This window comes from Macaca fascicularis, chromosome 7 (assembly GCF_037993035.2).
Source record: "Macaca fascicularis isolate 582-1 chromosome 7, T2T-MFA8v1.1".
NCBI classification, from domain to species: domain Eukaryota; kingdom Metazoa; phylum Chordata; class Mammalia; order Primates; family Cercopithecidae; genus Macaca; species Macaca fascicularis.
Genome location: NC_088381.1, coordinates 168023236 through 168036290, shown reverse-complemented (window position 1 = coordinate 168036290; position 13055 = coordinate 168023236). Strand labels below are relative to the sequence as shown.

The window sequence follows — 13055 nt, the reverse complement described above, 5'->3', positions numbered from 1 at the left end:
AATAGATGTGTTTTCCAGAGGCGCTGTTAGACCATGAGCAGCAGTTACAAAAGAGGTTTCCGAGACTCCTGCTGGGCATCCTCATCCATGGTAAGAGTACTAAAGGGTTGGGAATTAGACATTTTCAGAAGTAATATTTGTAAGGAGGATTTCTTTGGGAGGAAGTTGAGCTGTTGATTCCAACCCTGTTTCTCTCGAGGGAGGACCCGGGAGGGTACATCTACCTAAGCCACTCGGAGGGCTTCATATGTGCCGTCTGCGATTTGTGGACCAGTGCCTCGAAAGCGCCAGCTGCCCAGAGAAGGCTGCATGTGGAAGGCAGTAACTGCCCACCCACTGTTGCAAGGTGTGGGTGTGGGAGGCACAAGTGTCCCCTGGGACCAGATGTGAACCTCTGAGCAAGGATGGGACGGGTCGTCTAAGATCCTGTCTAGTGGGCTTCCCCAGAGGGTGGTGGGATCTCCGCAGGAAGGAGGCCGATGGAGGCAGCCCTCCCGGTGCTTCAGGGCTGCAGAAGGAGGCTGCACCTCAACAGAACACCTTCATTCAGCTCCAGGGCACTGCAGCTGAGAGGTGATCAGCAACATTGGGGTTCTCCACGAACCTCTGAAAGCTCTCTCAGAAGGTCAAGTGAAACATACGCCCCACCCACAAAGTCAACCAGAGTTTCCTTTTCTCTCTCTCTCTCCACACCCCCAACCCTTCCTAGCTCAGAACCAGCCCTGGCAAGCCGGAGAGAGGGGCAGTGCTCTGCTCTTCTGCCACTAGGTGGCGCACCTGCAGCTGGCCGCGGGGCTGCAAGGCGGTTGGGAGGGGAGGTTTTAAATTTATAACCCAAGTTCAAGGTCTTTTCATAATTACTTATTCAGTCTGCTAGATCAGCTACTCGTGTTTTCAGCCTAAATAACCAAATTTGTTCTTAACTGGCCCGCATTATAAGCCCAGGCGTCATCTGTGTTCCAGAGCCCCTGAATCTCATGTCCCCTCCGGCTTCTTGCATGCCGGGGTCCCCTGAGATCAGCGGGAAAGTGTGTGCTGCCCCCAGCCCCGCCCCAGCTCCCTAGTGCAGGGTGGTGTGCGCGTGTGTCCCACTTTTATTGAAACATAGAGTTGACCTATGGACCCCCTGGGACACCCCGGGAGGGCACGGACTTCCTGCAGGGGAGGCTCCCCTTAAACAAGGCTCCTTCTTTCAAGAGGGAACTGGGAACTCCTAAAGGCTCCTGTGGTCCGGTCTGGCCTACCATCAAGGTAGGAAAGATCCAGCCTGGGTGGCCCAGAAGGGGGTCTCCTGAGGTGGCCTAAAGTACAGCTGGGGACCTGGCAGGAGGGGCTGGAAGGAGCCCAGGTTTCAGACAGCACTGAGCATCCCGCCTGCAGGAGGAGGTGGGGAGGGGCAGGGATGCCACTGGGCATCGAGCAGCGGGGTTGGGGTGCAGAATTGGGCTCTGGAGAAGGGTTCAGAACTGGGGGCTGCATGCTTGACACCCCACCCTGAACTGCTCAGCAGGGAGGCCGGGCAGCTGTTCTATGCTCCTGTGCTGCAAGTCATGCAGCGCCAGGCTCCGAACCACAGGGTCAGGTTTGACAGCCCGAGAAACTGAAATCATCAAGTTTGTCAGCTGTTACAATGTCATGGTGTCCTCACATAAAGTGTTCTTACCACAGCGGCAGACTGACGTATTTATAGGTGAAATGGCACGGTGGCTTAGACTTTTTTTTTTTTGTTTTGTTTTAGAAACAGGGTGTTGCTCTGTCACCTAGGCTGGAGTGCAGTGGCGCAATCACAGCTCACTGCAGCCTCCTGGGGTCAAGCGAGCCTCCCTCTTCAGCCCAAGTAGCTGGGACTACAGGTGCACTCTACCACACTCAGCTGAGGTTTTAGTTTTTTGCAAAGATGAGATCTCGGTATATTGCCCAGGCTGGTCTCAAACTCCTGTAGGCTTGTTTTAAAAAATACTCCATTTTGGCCAGGTGCAGTGGCTCACACCTGTAATCCCAGCACGTTGGGAGGCTGAGGTGGGCAGGAGTTGAGACCAGCCTGGCCAACATGGTGAAACACTGTCTCTATTAAAGACACCCAAAAATTAGCCAGGTGTGGTGGCGGGCGCCTGTAATCCCAGCTACTCGGGAGACTGAGGCAGGAGAATTGCTTGCACCCTGGAGGCAGAGGTTGCAGTGCGCTGAGATCACGCCACTGCACTCCAGCCTGGGCAACAGGGCGAGACTCCGTCTCAAAAAAAACAACCCAAAAACCAAACCAAACCAAAACAAAAAACTCCATCTCCCCCAAAAGTTAGGCGAGACAGAGGAAACAAGATTTTCTAGATTTTTTTTTTTTTTCTTTAACCAGGGGAAAGCATGAACACAGTCCCCATGACCACAGATGATGCAGCCAAGTTTCCTACTTTTGGGGAAATCGCAGGGGTCAGCATGTCCGGAGTGCAGTGGATAAGCCTTGCCCTGGGAAGACCACTTTCGTGATCACGGTATCTCCCCTGCCAAATGAGTACGCTGATAATTTTTAGCCTGGGCGAGAGGCTCTCTCTCTACTTCTGTGAATGTTTGAACTGTTCTGTAAAGTTTTTTTCTTTTTTTTTTTTTTTTGAGACAGAGTCTCACTCTGTCGCCCAGGCTGGAGTGCAGTGGCGTGGTCTCGGCTCACTGCAAGCTCTGCCTCCCGGGTTTACGCCATTCTCCTGCCTCAGCCTCTCGAGTAGCTGGGACTACAAGCGCCCGCCACCACACCCAGCTAATTTTTTGTATTTTTAGTAGAGACGGGGTTTCACCGTGTTAGCCAGGATGGTCTCGATCTCCTGACCTCGTGATCCGCCCACCTCGGCCTCCCAAAGTGCTGGGGTTACAGGTGTGAGCCACTGCGCCCGGCCTTTAAGACTGATTTTGCTCTTGTTGTCCAGGCTAGAGTGCAGTGTCATGGTGTGAGCTCACTGCAACATCCGTTTTCCAGGTTCAAGTGATTCTCCTGCCTCAGCCTCCCAAGTAGCTGGGATTACCAGCATGTGCCACCACACCCAGCTGATTTGTATTTTTAGTAGACAGGGTTTCACCATGTTGGCCAGGCTGGTCTCGAACTCCTGACCTCAGGTGATCCGCCTGCCTCGGCCTCCCAAAGTGCTAGGATTACAGGCATGAGCCACCGCGCCCAGCCAAAGTTTTTTTAAAAAGAGAATCTGCAGGAAGAACAGGCCTGGATTTAGTTTTCTTTCTTTTTCTTTTTTTTTTTTTTTTTTTGAGACGGAATCTCGCTCTGTCCCTCAGGCTGGAGTGCAGTGGCGCGATCTCGACTCATGGCCAGCGCCGCCTCCTGGGTTGACGCCATTCTCCTGCCTCAGCCTCCCGAGTAGCTGGGACACCACGCTCGGCTAATTTTTTTGCATTTTTGTAGAGACGGGGTTTCACCGTGTTAGCCATGCTGGTCTCGATCTCCTGACCTCTTGATCCGCCTGCCTCAGCCTCCCAAAGTGCTGGGATTACAAGGATGAGCCACCGCGTCTGGACCTGGAGTCAGTTTTCACCTTGCATCAAGCGCGTGTTCCTCAGCTCCTTTTCACCAAAACCTGTCCCCCCAGTTGTGGATTGGACCATTCTCGTCTGCCCTTTCCTATGTGCTCCTATGCCTGTAAGACAGGATGACAGCAGCCTGTTCCCAAACCACAGAAGAGATGGCTAATGAATGGAATAGCCAACCTTTGGGTGATGGAAGTAACCATTCGAAAAAATGTGGGGGGCTGGGGAGATGCCAGAATAGGCTTTCCAGTGACGTACGGCAGCCCCTGCCAGGGAGCCCCTCTCACCCCGGCGGCCAGGCACCTAAGATCTACCAATGCCAAGAATCCACTGAACTTTGCCTCTCCCCAGTTCCAACTGGCCTGGAAACTCCCTCCACCTCTTCACCCCCACCCCCACTGGGCTCCTGACAGCCCTGTGCAACCTGTGGCCTCATGTTCTCTCTTCCCTACGTGGCTGAGGCTGTCCCCACCTTGCCTGTATCTCCCGCCGGGCACTGCCTGCGCGTGGAGACGCTGGAATGCCGGTTGGTAAGCCAGTGCACAGCCCACACTGGCTCCTGGTGAGCACCACATCGAGCTGCCCTGCTGCTGGGGACACAAGATCCTCCGCGTGCGGGACTGTCTTCTGCTCCACCACCGCCCTCCTGGGTCTCCCTCCTCTCCGCAGCTCCCTTACCTGCCCTTGGATACTGGAGTCCCCCAAGCTGGCTCGGAAGCTTCTTCTCCTGGCTTGGGTTGAGCAATCTACAATCTCAAGCACACCCAGGCTCCCAAAGCCAGCCTCTGAGGAGAGCCTCCTGTGTTACCTCCCGCAGGATGTTTACCTCCCTTCCCTGGTGGTGTCACTCTTCAAATCAACTTCCCAGGCCCTGGAGGCGGGCGGCAGCCAGCTGGCAGCCTCCAGAGTCCCCAGAGAGACAGGGTCTCATTTTGCCGCCCAGGCTGGAGTGCAGTGGTCTGACCAAGGCTCACTGCAGCCTCGACCTCCCAGGCTCAAGCAATCCTCCCACTTCGGCCTCCAGAGTAGCTGGGATTACAGGCACACACCACTACACTCAGCTACTTTTTAAAGTTTTTGGTAGAGATGGGGTCCCACTGTGTTGCCCAGGGTGGTCTTGAACTCCTGGGCTCAAGCGATCCTCCTGCCTCAGCCTCCCAAAGTGCTGGGATTACAGGCTGGGCCACTGTGCCTGGCCTCTTTTATGATTTTCTTAACATTTCATCTTCTCTAGCTTACTTTATTCCAAGAGTGTACTATATAATACATATTAACAAAGTAAGTGGAAATTGTTCTCAGTGAGGCGTCCAGTCAACAGTAGGCTATCAGTAGTTAGGTTTTTGGACAGTAAAAAGTTATATGTAGGTCTCTGCATGTGGGGTCAGCACCCCTACCCTGCTGCTGTTCAAGGGTCAACTGTGCTCTTCCGCAAGCTTTAAAGCATGGGAACGCCAGTGCCTACCCTGTTCTCGAGGAAATCCAGTGTTCCCTTGATACTTGCTTGACCTTATCTAAACAGGATTGCCACGGAGATGTTACTCTGCAAAAGCAACAATTTCATCTTAACACAAAGTTTAAAATAGTAAATTAAAAAAAATCCCGGGGGCTTTTTGTTCACTGGAAAATTCTCTCATGCTAACAGACTTAATTATCGTAACTACAAATAAATCGTAATCTTTCCTTTCCTTTCATCTTTCCTCATCTTACGTGTTGCAGGGAAGCCAGGCTAAGAGCTGCCCGGTTCCCGAGCCTCTCGTTCTGGGAGAATCCTGGAGGTTCAAGGCCTTGCTTGCCTGAGAGGTGCTGAGCAGCGGCACGGGGCCATTGCTGGCTGTGTTAACAGTGACTGAATGAACAGTGAACACCTGCAAGGTTAATACTGCACTGGTCAAAGAATTTCATTTACAATGAAATGAAGCCATTTTAAATCCATCAAATTCATTCATTCATTCATTCATAAAATGATTAATTCATTACAAAGAGAGCTATAGTAGTTTACATATATATAAAATAGTACATATATCTAAAATAGTATATTTGTGTGTGTATATTTTTTATCCTTTGTCTATTATTAAGCTTGGAAAATAGGAGTGCATTGAAATAAAAGTAGACCTTACTGACATGTAAGTCAATAATGAATGCCTTTTCCTTCCCTCATCTTATCATTCCCTCCACTGTTAATTGAAAAACAATTGCTTTTGCTAGTATTCACAAAACCACATAAACTGACAACTGAGTATGGTAATAGGCCAAATCCTTTATAGTTATCTCCCCTGATGAATGTTTCCACACCATCTGCAAACTACAGTCTCATCTGCAAACTACAGTCTCACCTGCAAATGGCCCAGGTGAGAACAAAATCTGCGTATGAAACAGAACATAGTGTGAATCATATCTAATTTTAAATATTTTAATTTATATGCTTTCATGAATATAGGTCAATAAGAAATCCACTTTTCAGATTTTATTTCATTATAGAATATATTTGACAAGGATACATACAAACAGATTCATCTGCAATAATACATGGTGTTTACTGGTGCCCTGCACTTCCGCAGTAGGCTGGTGATGCCATCAAAAATGTTTCTGAAAGTTGCACTTAATCAGCCACTCTAAACAACCAGTGCCATAGAGCTCAGATAATTCCATCGACTTGCTTGCCTAGAATGAGTAAAAATCTTAATATTTGTTTTAAAGTCTGTTTATTACTCTTCTATTTAAAAATTTGAGATACATTCCCCAATGTAAACAATAAATTTCAATCTGTCACACAATCGAAATGGATAAGGCCTTCTTGACAAATTTCTGCCACCTCCGTTTAACGCATCAGAACTCGATCTTATCTCACACTGTAATGAGTCGCCCATGCACAAAAGACAGGAAAAGCAGCTGCCCTGGTACCTGGCGGAGCCCTTCGGGACTTCTGTCTGCAGGTTTACGGTGCGCTCGAGAGATCTTTCTGACTTGGTCTACTTGGTCGTAAAATACAAATATACAACGTCCATAAGCATAAGACAGTAAAGCCTAGTCTGACATATTTATTATGAATTGCTAGAATCTATACAAGTACAATATCATCTCATGCCAAGTAATATACACAAGAAGGTGGCAAAATGTCTCACCGTGAATCAGGGCGTGTGAACAAGGGATGGGGGATGCAAGCCAGGTGGGTGTGAAGAGGCTGACCGCATCCGGTTAGGCAGGACGGTGTCACTGAAACTCGGAAACGCCTGTGTACCCTGCTGAAATATTTAAGTCAATTAGGAGTAGAATCTGCTTAGCACAAGAGGAATACAAGCCCTCTCTCACAGCCTCCCCAAGGGAGAATGTAAGGAAACCTTGGAAAATGTAACCAAATACAGTCTCATCTTTGCGTCTCCTGATTCAGCCGTGCAAATCAGTTATTCACTCTTCTTAAGTGATCTGTCCTTTTAGGACCAATTCCTCAACAGCCATCATGGTTCAGTACCTCATTAGCATCATAAATATTTGACTTAGCAAGCTAGATGGTGGAACAGTGAAGACTATATACAATGTTTTAAAAGGCATTCTGTGACCATTTTTGAAGAGTTCATAGAAAAGTTACTAAGAATATACCAGTTACTTCTGTTGATGTCGCTGTAATGTAAACGTTGGAACCTTGTTGGTATTCAATGTGCACTGTGTCATATATTGTACAACAAAAGTGAACACGGAACCACTGATCCGCTGTGGCGCCTGCTGGCGCACTAAGCTAAGGTAGCCGGCAGAGGGCCCACTTTTCCTGAGGTTTGTAAGAATTTTTTAAACAAAACAGAAATCACAGTGACCAAGGGTAATGTGAGTCTGTGTCTTCCTTGCCATGCTGCTCCCCACAGCTCTTGGTGGGGACTAAATAACACGCCACTGCATGATGCTCGTGTCTTTCCCGCCCGTGGAGATGAGGTGGCTGTCTTCACAGAGGAAATCGACGTTGGTGACGTGGCTGCTGTGCCCGCCGTAGATGTGGCTCGGAGCCTGGAGGGAACGATATGGGGGAAAGCTTCCTTTACTACAAGGCAAACCATCTGGGATGGGAAAGTGCTTGAATTCTCACTGCATGCTTTCATTCCTTTACTCGCCCTCCACTCGGCAGCTCTCACTTGGGCACCTGTTCTGTGCGTGACACAGAAGGGACACAGAAACAAAGCCCACAGTCCTTGTGGCCTGGTAGGGGACAAATACGAGCAAATGACTGCCCTCGGCTGAGAGATTCGTTCAATATCAGAGGTGCCAGGTATGAGGTCGCCCCAAAAGCGGGCCTAACCAGATGCCTGGGGCTGAGGGCGAGGGGTCTTCTTGCTGAAGGAGGATCAGGGTCAGGGTGATGGAGGATGAGGAAGGGTGCCCCAAGCCTCAGGGCTGGCTCAGCTGAGCAGGGGCGCAGCAAGGGGGTCGTGGCGGAGGGCAGAGCTGTGAGCCTGTGGAGCCACAGAGGTAGACGAGCGGATCTGAAGGGCCCTGTGGGTCCCGTGGGGCTTGGGGTTTCCCTAGGGGCAGCCGGAAGTGCTCTGGGCACGGATAACAGAGTGACATCCGCCTCTGTGACTGGCAGCACTCACTCACAGCCCATTTCCATTTAGTCTCCCAACAGGTCGGGCATACGTGCACGCCCCATGGGGGACAAGATTAGCGAAGAAACAAGCCCTTTACCCTGAACTGCGAGCAGGGGTATGAGAAGAGGTGCACTTTGCCAAAGTCGTCGCCTGTTGACAGGAGTTTCTTCTCGTGGGCCCGAGAGACGGCATTGATGTCAGTTCCATCTGAGCCTTCTGGCCACACTCCTAAAACAAAGACCGCAAACGGCGCTGGAGACATCAGGGGCCACAGGGCCACGGCGTGCAGGAGCCGCCCACTGGACAGTCCTGAACACAAAACTGCCTCAAGTCCAGCTTTAGAAACAAGGGTCACAAAAGCACAACAGCCTCGGTTTCCGGCCTCTCCCTGTGCACCCAGTCTCCTCTCACTCAGGCCAGTCTCCTCTCACTCAGGCCAGTCTCCTCTCACTCAGGCCAGTCTCCTCTCACTCAGGCCAGTCTCCTCTCACTCAGGCCAGTCTCCTCTCACTCAGGCCAGTCTCCTCTCACTCAGGCCAGTCTCCTCTCACTCAGGCCAGTCTCCTCTCGCTCAGGCCAGTCTCCTCTCGCTCAGGCCAGTCTCCTCTCGCTCAGGCCAGTCTCCTCTCGCTCAGGCCAGTCTCCTCTCGCTCAGGCCAGTCTCCTCTCGCTCAGGCCAGTCTCCTCTCACTCAGGCCAGTCTCCTCTCTCACTCAGGCCAGTCTCCTCTCGCTCAGGCCAGTCTCCTCTCACTCAGGCCAGTCTCCTCTCACTCAGGCCGGTCTCCTCTCACTCAGGCCAGTCTCCTCTCGCTCAGGCCGGTCTCCTCTCACTCAGGCCAGTCTCCTCTCACTCAGGCCGGTCTCCTCTCACTCAGGCCGGTCTCCTCTCACTCAGGCCGGTCTCCTCTCGCTCAGGCCGGTCTCCTCTCACTCAGGCCGGTCTCCTCTCACTCAGGCCGGTCTCCTCTCACTCAGGCCGGTCTCCTCTCACTCAGGCCAGTCTCCTCTCACTCAGGCCAGTCTCCAGTGCGCTGCTGCGCGAAAGGAGCAAAGACAAGCTTTCTGAGCTGCCAGGTCTTCCGAGGCCTCTTCTCGAGGCCAAGGCAGACGGTACCAGGAACCTGGTTCCCAACGCAATGCCTCTCCTTGATCTCTGAAGCATCTGGTGGGAAGCTGCCCTGTCCTCAAGCCTGCAGTTTCCTTGTTATTGCTATAATTCTCTACAAGAGCAGGTGTCTCCAAAGGCCTTTTAACCCTGGGTGTGCATGTGTTTCTTGGGGTCACTCACTGTGGCTGCTGCTTGCTTGGGGCAGCCTGGCAGCTGTGCCCATCATTACTGGCTCCAGGCTCTGCATCCCTGAGCCCAGGTGGGCCTGGAGGATGGGTGGGTGGGGGGCCCTTTTAACAATACCTGTGGCTAGGAGAGGGCTGGATGCATGTCGGGTTTGACGGGGAGCTCTGGAGTGAACCTCTGGATCTCAGCACTGAACACCACAAAACTGCAAATTCTCACCAATCTACTGACTTGTGGTCTTATGTAAAGAGATGATAAATACTACCTTTAAAAATTCTAGGCCGGGCGCGGTGGCTCAAGCCTGTAATCCCAGCACTTTGGGAGGCCGAGACGGGCGGATCACGAGGTCAGGAGATCGAGACCATCCTGGCTAACACGGTGAAACCCCGTCTCTACTAAAAAATACAAAAAACTAGCCGGGCGAGGTGGCGGGCGCCTGTAGTCCCAGCTACTTGGGAGGCTGAGGCAGGAGAATGGCGTGAACCCGGGAGGCGGAGCTTGCAGTGAGCCGAGATCGCGCCACTGCACTCCAGCCTGGGTGACAGAGCCAGACTCCGTCTCAAAAAAAAAAAAAAAAAAAAAAAAAAATTCTATTAATTTGCAGCCCTTTAATTTAGGTTACTTATGAATATATTCCTAAAGTGAACTTTGAAGAAAGTGAAATTTCTAGTTTAAGAACAAAAAAAATATAAATAATAACCGTCACAAATGATAAGTTGACTGAGTGCCATCTGGCCCACCCAGGTCCACATGACACAACCTGATAGGAGAGGGTCCCAGGGATCCGCCGCCCTGTACGATGGAGAAGGGTTAAAAAGCCATCTTTCCGGTTCTTCTCAGCAGGCCATGGCCAGGCAAGCTCCGGCCCGACCCCAGGGTGCAGCAGGAGGTGTGGCGCACAGGCCTCCTGTAGCAGCAGAGCAGTCTGACAAGACGGGTGACCATGAGACTCCACAGCTACTGAAGACATATTTTAAAAGGAGACGCTCTTTTGTTGGAACCAGTGAAATCTGCAGCAAACTCACCAAAAACATGGAATCCCAAAGTGCAGGTATAGGTAGCCCATTCAATGTCTCTCGTAGTTTCCACACTTACGACTTGCTTACAGGCAGAGGGAACCCCTGCAAAAAGCAAACACAGTCTGGTGACATCTAAGCCAAGGCCCCACCCCTCCCCTGGGCAAGGCTGAGCCCCCAGAGCTGTGCCCGTTGGGTACAGAGCCCTCCCCGGAGAGGGAGACCCTCCACTTCCCAGTCGAGCGGGAACCACATGTGCACAGCTGTGAGCTCCCCTGGAACTGAGCCCGAGCCCCTGGGCCTGGGTGGAAACGCCCTCTTCTTTGTTTTTTTCCCATCTCCGTCTCTGTTTCCCAGTCTGGCTTCTCTTGTCTCTGGTTCCTGGGTCTCCGCCTGCTGCCTGCCCCTGCCAGAGCCCCTGAACACAGCTCTGCCCCTGCTGTCAGGCCCCCCAGCTTCCCCATCCCCCTCAGTCCCTTCAGCTCAGAGTCAGGAATGGAGGTTATTGAAACCAGTCACACCAAGGGCCTCCCAAGGAACATTTGTGTGTTCCCCAAATGAGCTCTCACCAGCAGAGTACGAGACCTCATCTGAGAAGGTTCTAGACCCAGGGACTGTGCCTGAAAACCATCCGTTCCTGTGCCTGTGTCAGGCAGGACCTGGACAGGGAGGAGGTGAGATGGTGTGGCTGCCCTCCCCACTGGAGGGAGCTCAGTCTTGGTACACACTGCCCTGCTTTCCCTGCCGCCAGTGTCCTGCCTGTCCTGGTCCTCAACAAGTGGTGACGCTCAAGTGAGTGTGACTCCCCTACCCCTGTGGGCTCTTGGGGCCTGTGTTTTGGGCTCTGAGCCCTTCCCTGCATCATGGGGCCAAGCCAGAAAGCGCTGTGGATCACCTGAGAAGATGCAGGGGAGGAACGCTGCACTTTCTAGTAACTTCCAGCAGGGCAGCAGTGAGGCCTTCCTTGTGCCCCATGAGCCGACCTGTGTGGCTCAGAGTGGGGCACGTGGCAGGTGCTTGGTGGGTGTCTGAGGAACCAGTGCATGGCATGAGGATATGCTTGTAAGTGCTAGCCGCGATCATCCTCACTGTGCCTGGGCCCAGACACTGGCCAGGGTGGGGTTGGAAGAGGAGGAGGAGGGGTCCCAGGGCTGCCGTCTACCCAGGTGGGAGGGACTTCATGGTCCCTCCTGTGAGGATAACACCTTGACAGGCCCTCCTCTTGCCTGGACAGCTCTGGACCCACTCACTTCGGCCACATCCACCCAGACCCACCCCCTTCTGCCACATCTGCTTGCCCCCAGAACCCCTCTGCAGGGCCTTCTTCCCCTCTGGGCAGGCCCAGCATCTTCTCCTCCACAGGGGCTCGCAGTCAGCAGGAAACCAGAAGGACCCAAGAGGCCACACAGCCCCACGCCTCTATGTTACAGAGGCAGAAACCATGGCCTAGAGATGATGGCACGTGCCTAAGTCATACGGGAGCTGGGTTTCCACAGAGGCCTCCTGGGTCTCAGAGTGAACACTTTCTGAGATCGAGACTTCCTACAACCCCAGGGTGGTACTCACAGTAGAGGATTTCGTAGTCTCCGGAATTTGACACGAGGAATTGCGAGTTTACAGACCAGTCCAGGTGAGTAATGAAGCTGGAATGACCCTGGAAGAGAAAAACACCATCTTCATTTCACTGGCCTTAGAAGTCCCTGCCAACGCCGTTCCGTTGTAGTTAAATGACTGCATGCAGGTACAGCAGGAGCCACAGGGCCACCGTCAGCGCTTACCGAGCACTTGCCCACTCGCGTGTACTTCCTCCCGTTGTCACTGACACCATATATATAGATGCAGTTGTCATGCGAGCCTATGGCTAAGAAATTCCCATCTATAAAAAGATGACAAATCACATTTCAGATGTTAACAATACACATTTTATTCGTTACAAAGGATAATGGTAGCTGCCACCACAGATTTAGACAAAATCGCCAGATTAACGTATTGCCAAGAGAAACATCTGCCTTTGAATGAATCCTCTGCTACTTCCAAAGCTATCTTTTGAAAAATACACACCTGGCCAGATGATAAAATCTGGTAAAGATTTATAAATTTTTATGAACTCTTTTGTTTTTGAGACAGGGTTTTGCTGTATCACCCAGGCTAGAGTGCAGTGGTGTGATCATAGCTCACTGCAGCCTCAACCTCCTGGGCTCAAGTGATCCTAGGCAAGTAGCTGGGACTACAGGCGTGTGCCACAACACTTGGCTAATTTAAAAACATTTTTTTTTTGTAGAGTTAGAGTCTCGTTGTGTTGACCAGGTTGGTTTCAAACTCCTGAGCTCAAGTGATCTGCCTGCCTTGGCCTCCCAAGGTGCTGGGATTACAGGCGTGAGCCACCGCACCCTATACATTCTTTTCATACAATTTTATGAAATCTTATAGGCCCTTCCCTGTCCCAATCACTGAAGGATGGAGACTAAATTCCTTGGAGGGGCCCACAAAGCCCACCAGGATGGCCTTCCAGCTATGTCACTCCTCACTGAACACACGGGTTCACTCAGGCCTCTGCACTCACTGCCCTCTGCCTGGACAGCCCTTCCCGCCTCTCTATCCAGGGGTATCTTAGTATCTTCTCCCCCTGGGTTTCTGGTTC

The 13055-nt window shown here is 51.8% G+C and overlaps 1 protein-coding gene, 1 long non-coding RNA gene and 1 other non-coding gene across 25 annotated transcripts in view; 1 reads left to right on the top strand and 2 right to left on the bottom strand.

Annotated features, from left to right (window-relative positions):
* LOC141407328 (uncharacterized) lies at positions 1 to 5652 on the top strand. The gene is made up of 2 exons (XR_012416108.1): positions 1 to 90; positions 2354 to 5652. It is a non-coding gene; the product is annotated as an uncharacterized lncRNA (long non-coding RNA).
* Positions 2351 to 2513, bottom strand: LOC123574896 (U1 spliceosomal RNA). The gene has a single exon (XR_006700078.2). It is a non-coding gene; the product is annotated as a U1 spliceosomal RNA (small nuclear RNA).
* A 325-nt stretch (positions 5653 to 5977) lies between the features above and the next one.
* Positions 5978 to 13055, bottom strand: part of EML1 (EMAP like 1) — a 210519-nt gene continuing 203441 nt past the window's right edge. For all 23 annotated transcript variants that reach the window (XR_012416106.1, XR_012416105.1, XR_012416107.1 and 20 more), the window contains 5 exons: positions 12193 to 12290; positions 11981 to 12068; positions 10424 to 10519; positions 8200 to 8330; positions 5978 to 7524 (listed from right to left, as the gene is read on the bottom strand). Coding sequence is in view for 17 of the 23 variants with exons in the window: in XM_005562188.5 (XP_005562245.1) it covers positions 7399 to 7524; positions 8200 to 8330; positions 10424 to 10519; positions 11981 to 12068; positions 12193 to 12290 (539 nt within the window). In the remaining 6 variants the exon portion in view is untranslated. The remainder of the gene's footprint in view (positions 7525 to 8199; positions 8331 to 10423; positions 10520 to 11980; positions 12069 to 12192; positions 12291 to 13055) is intronic.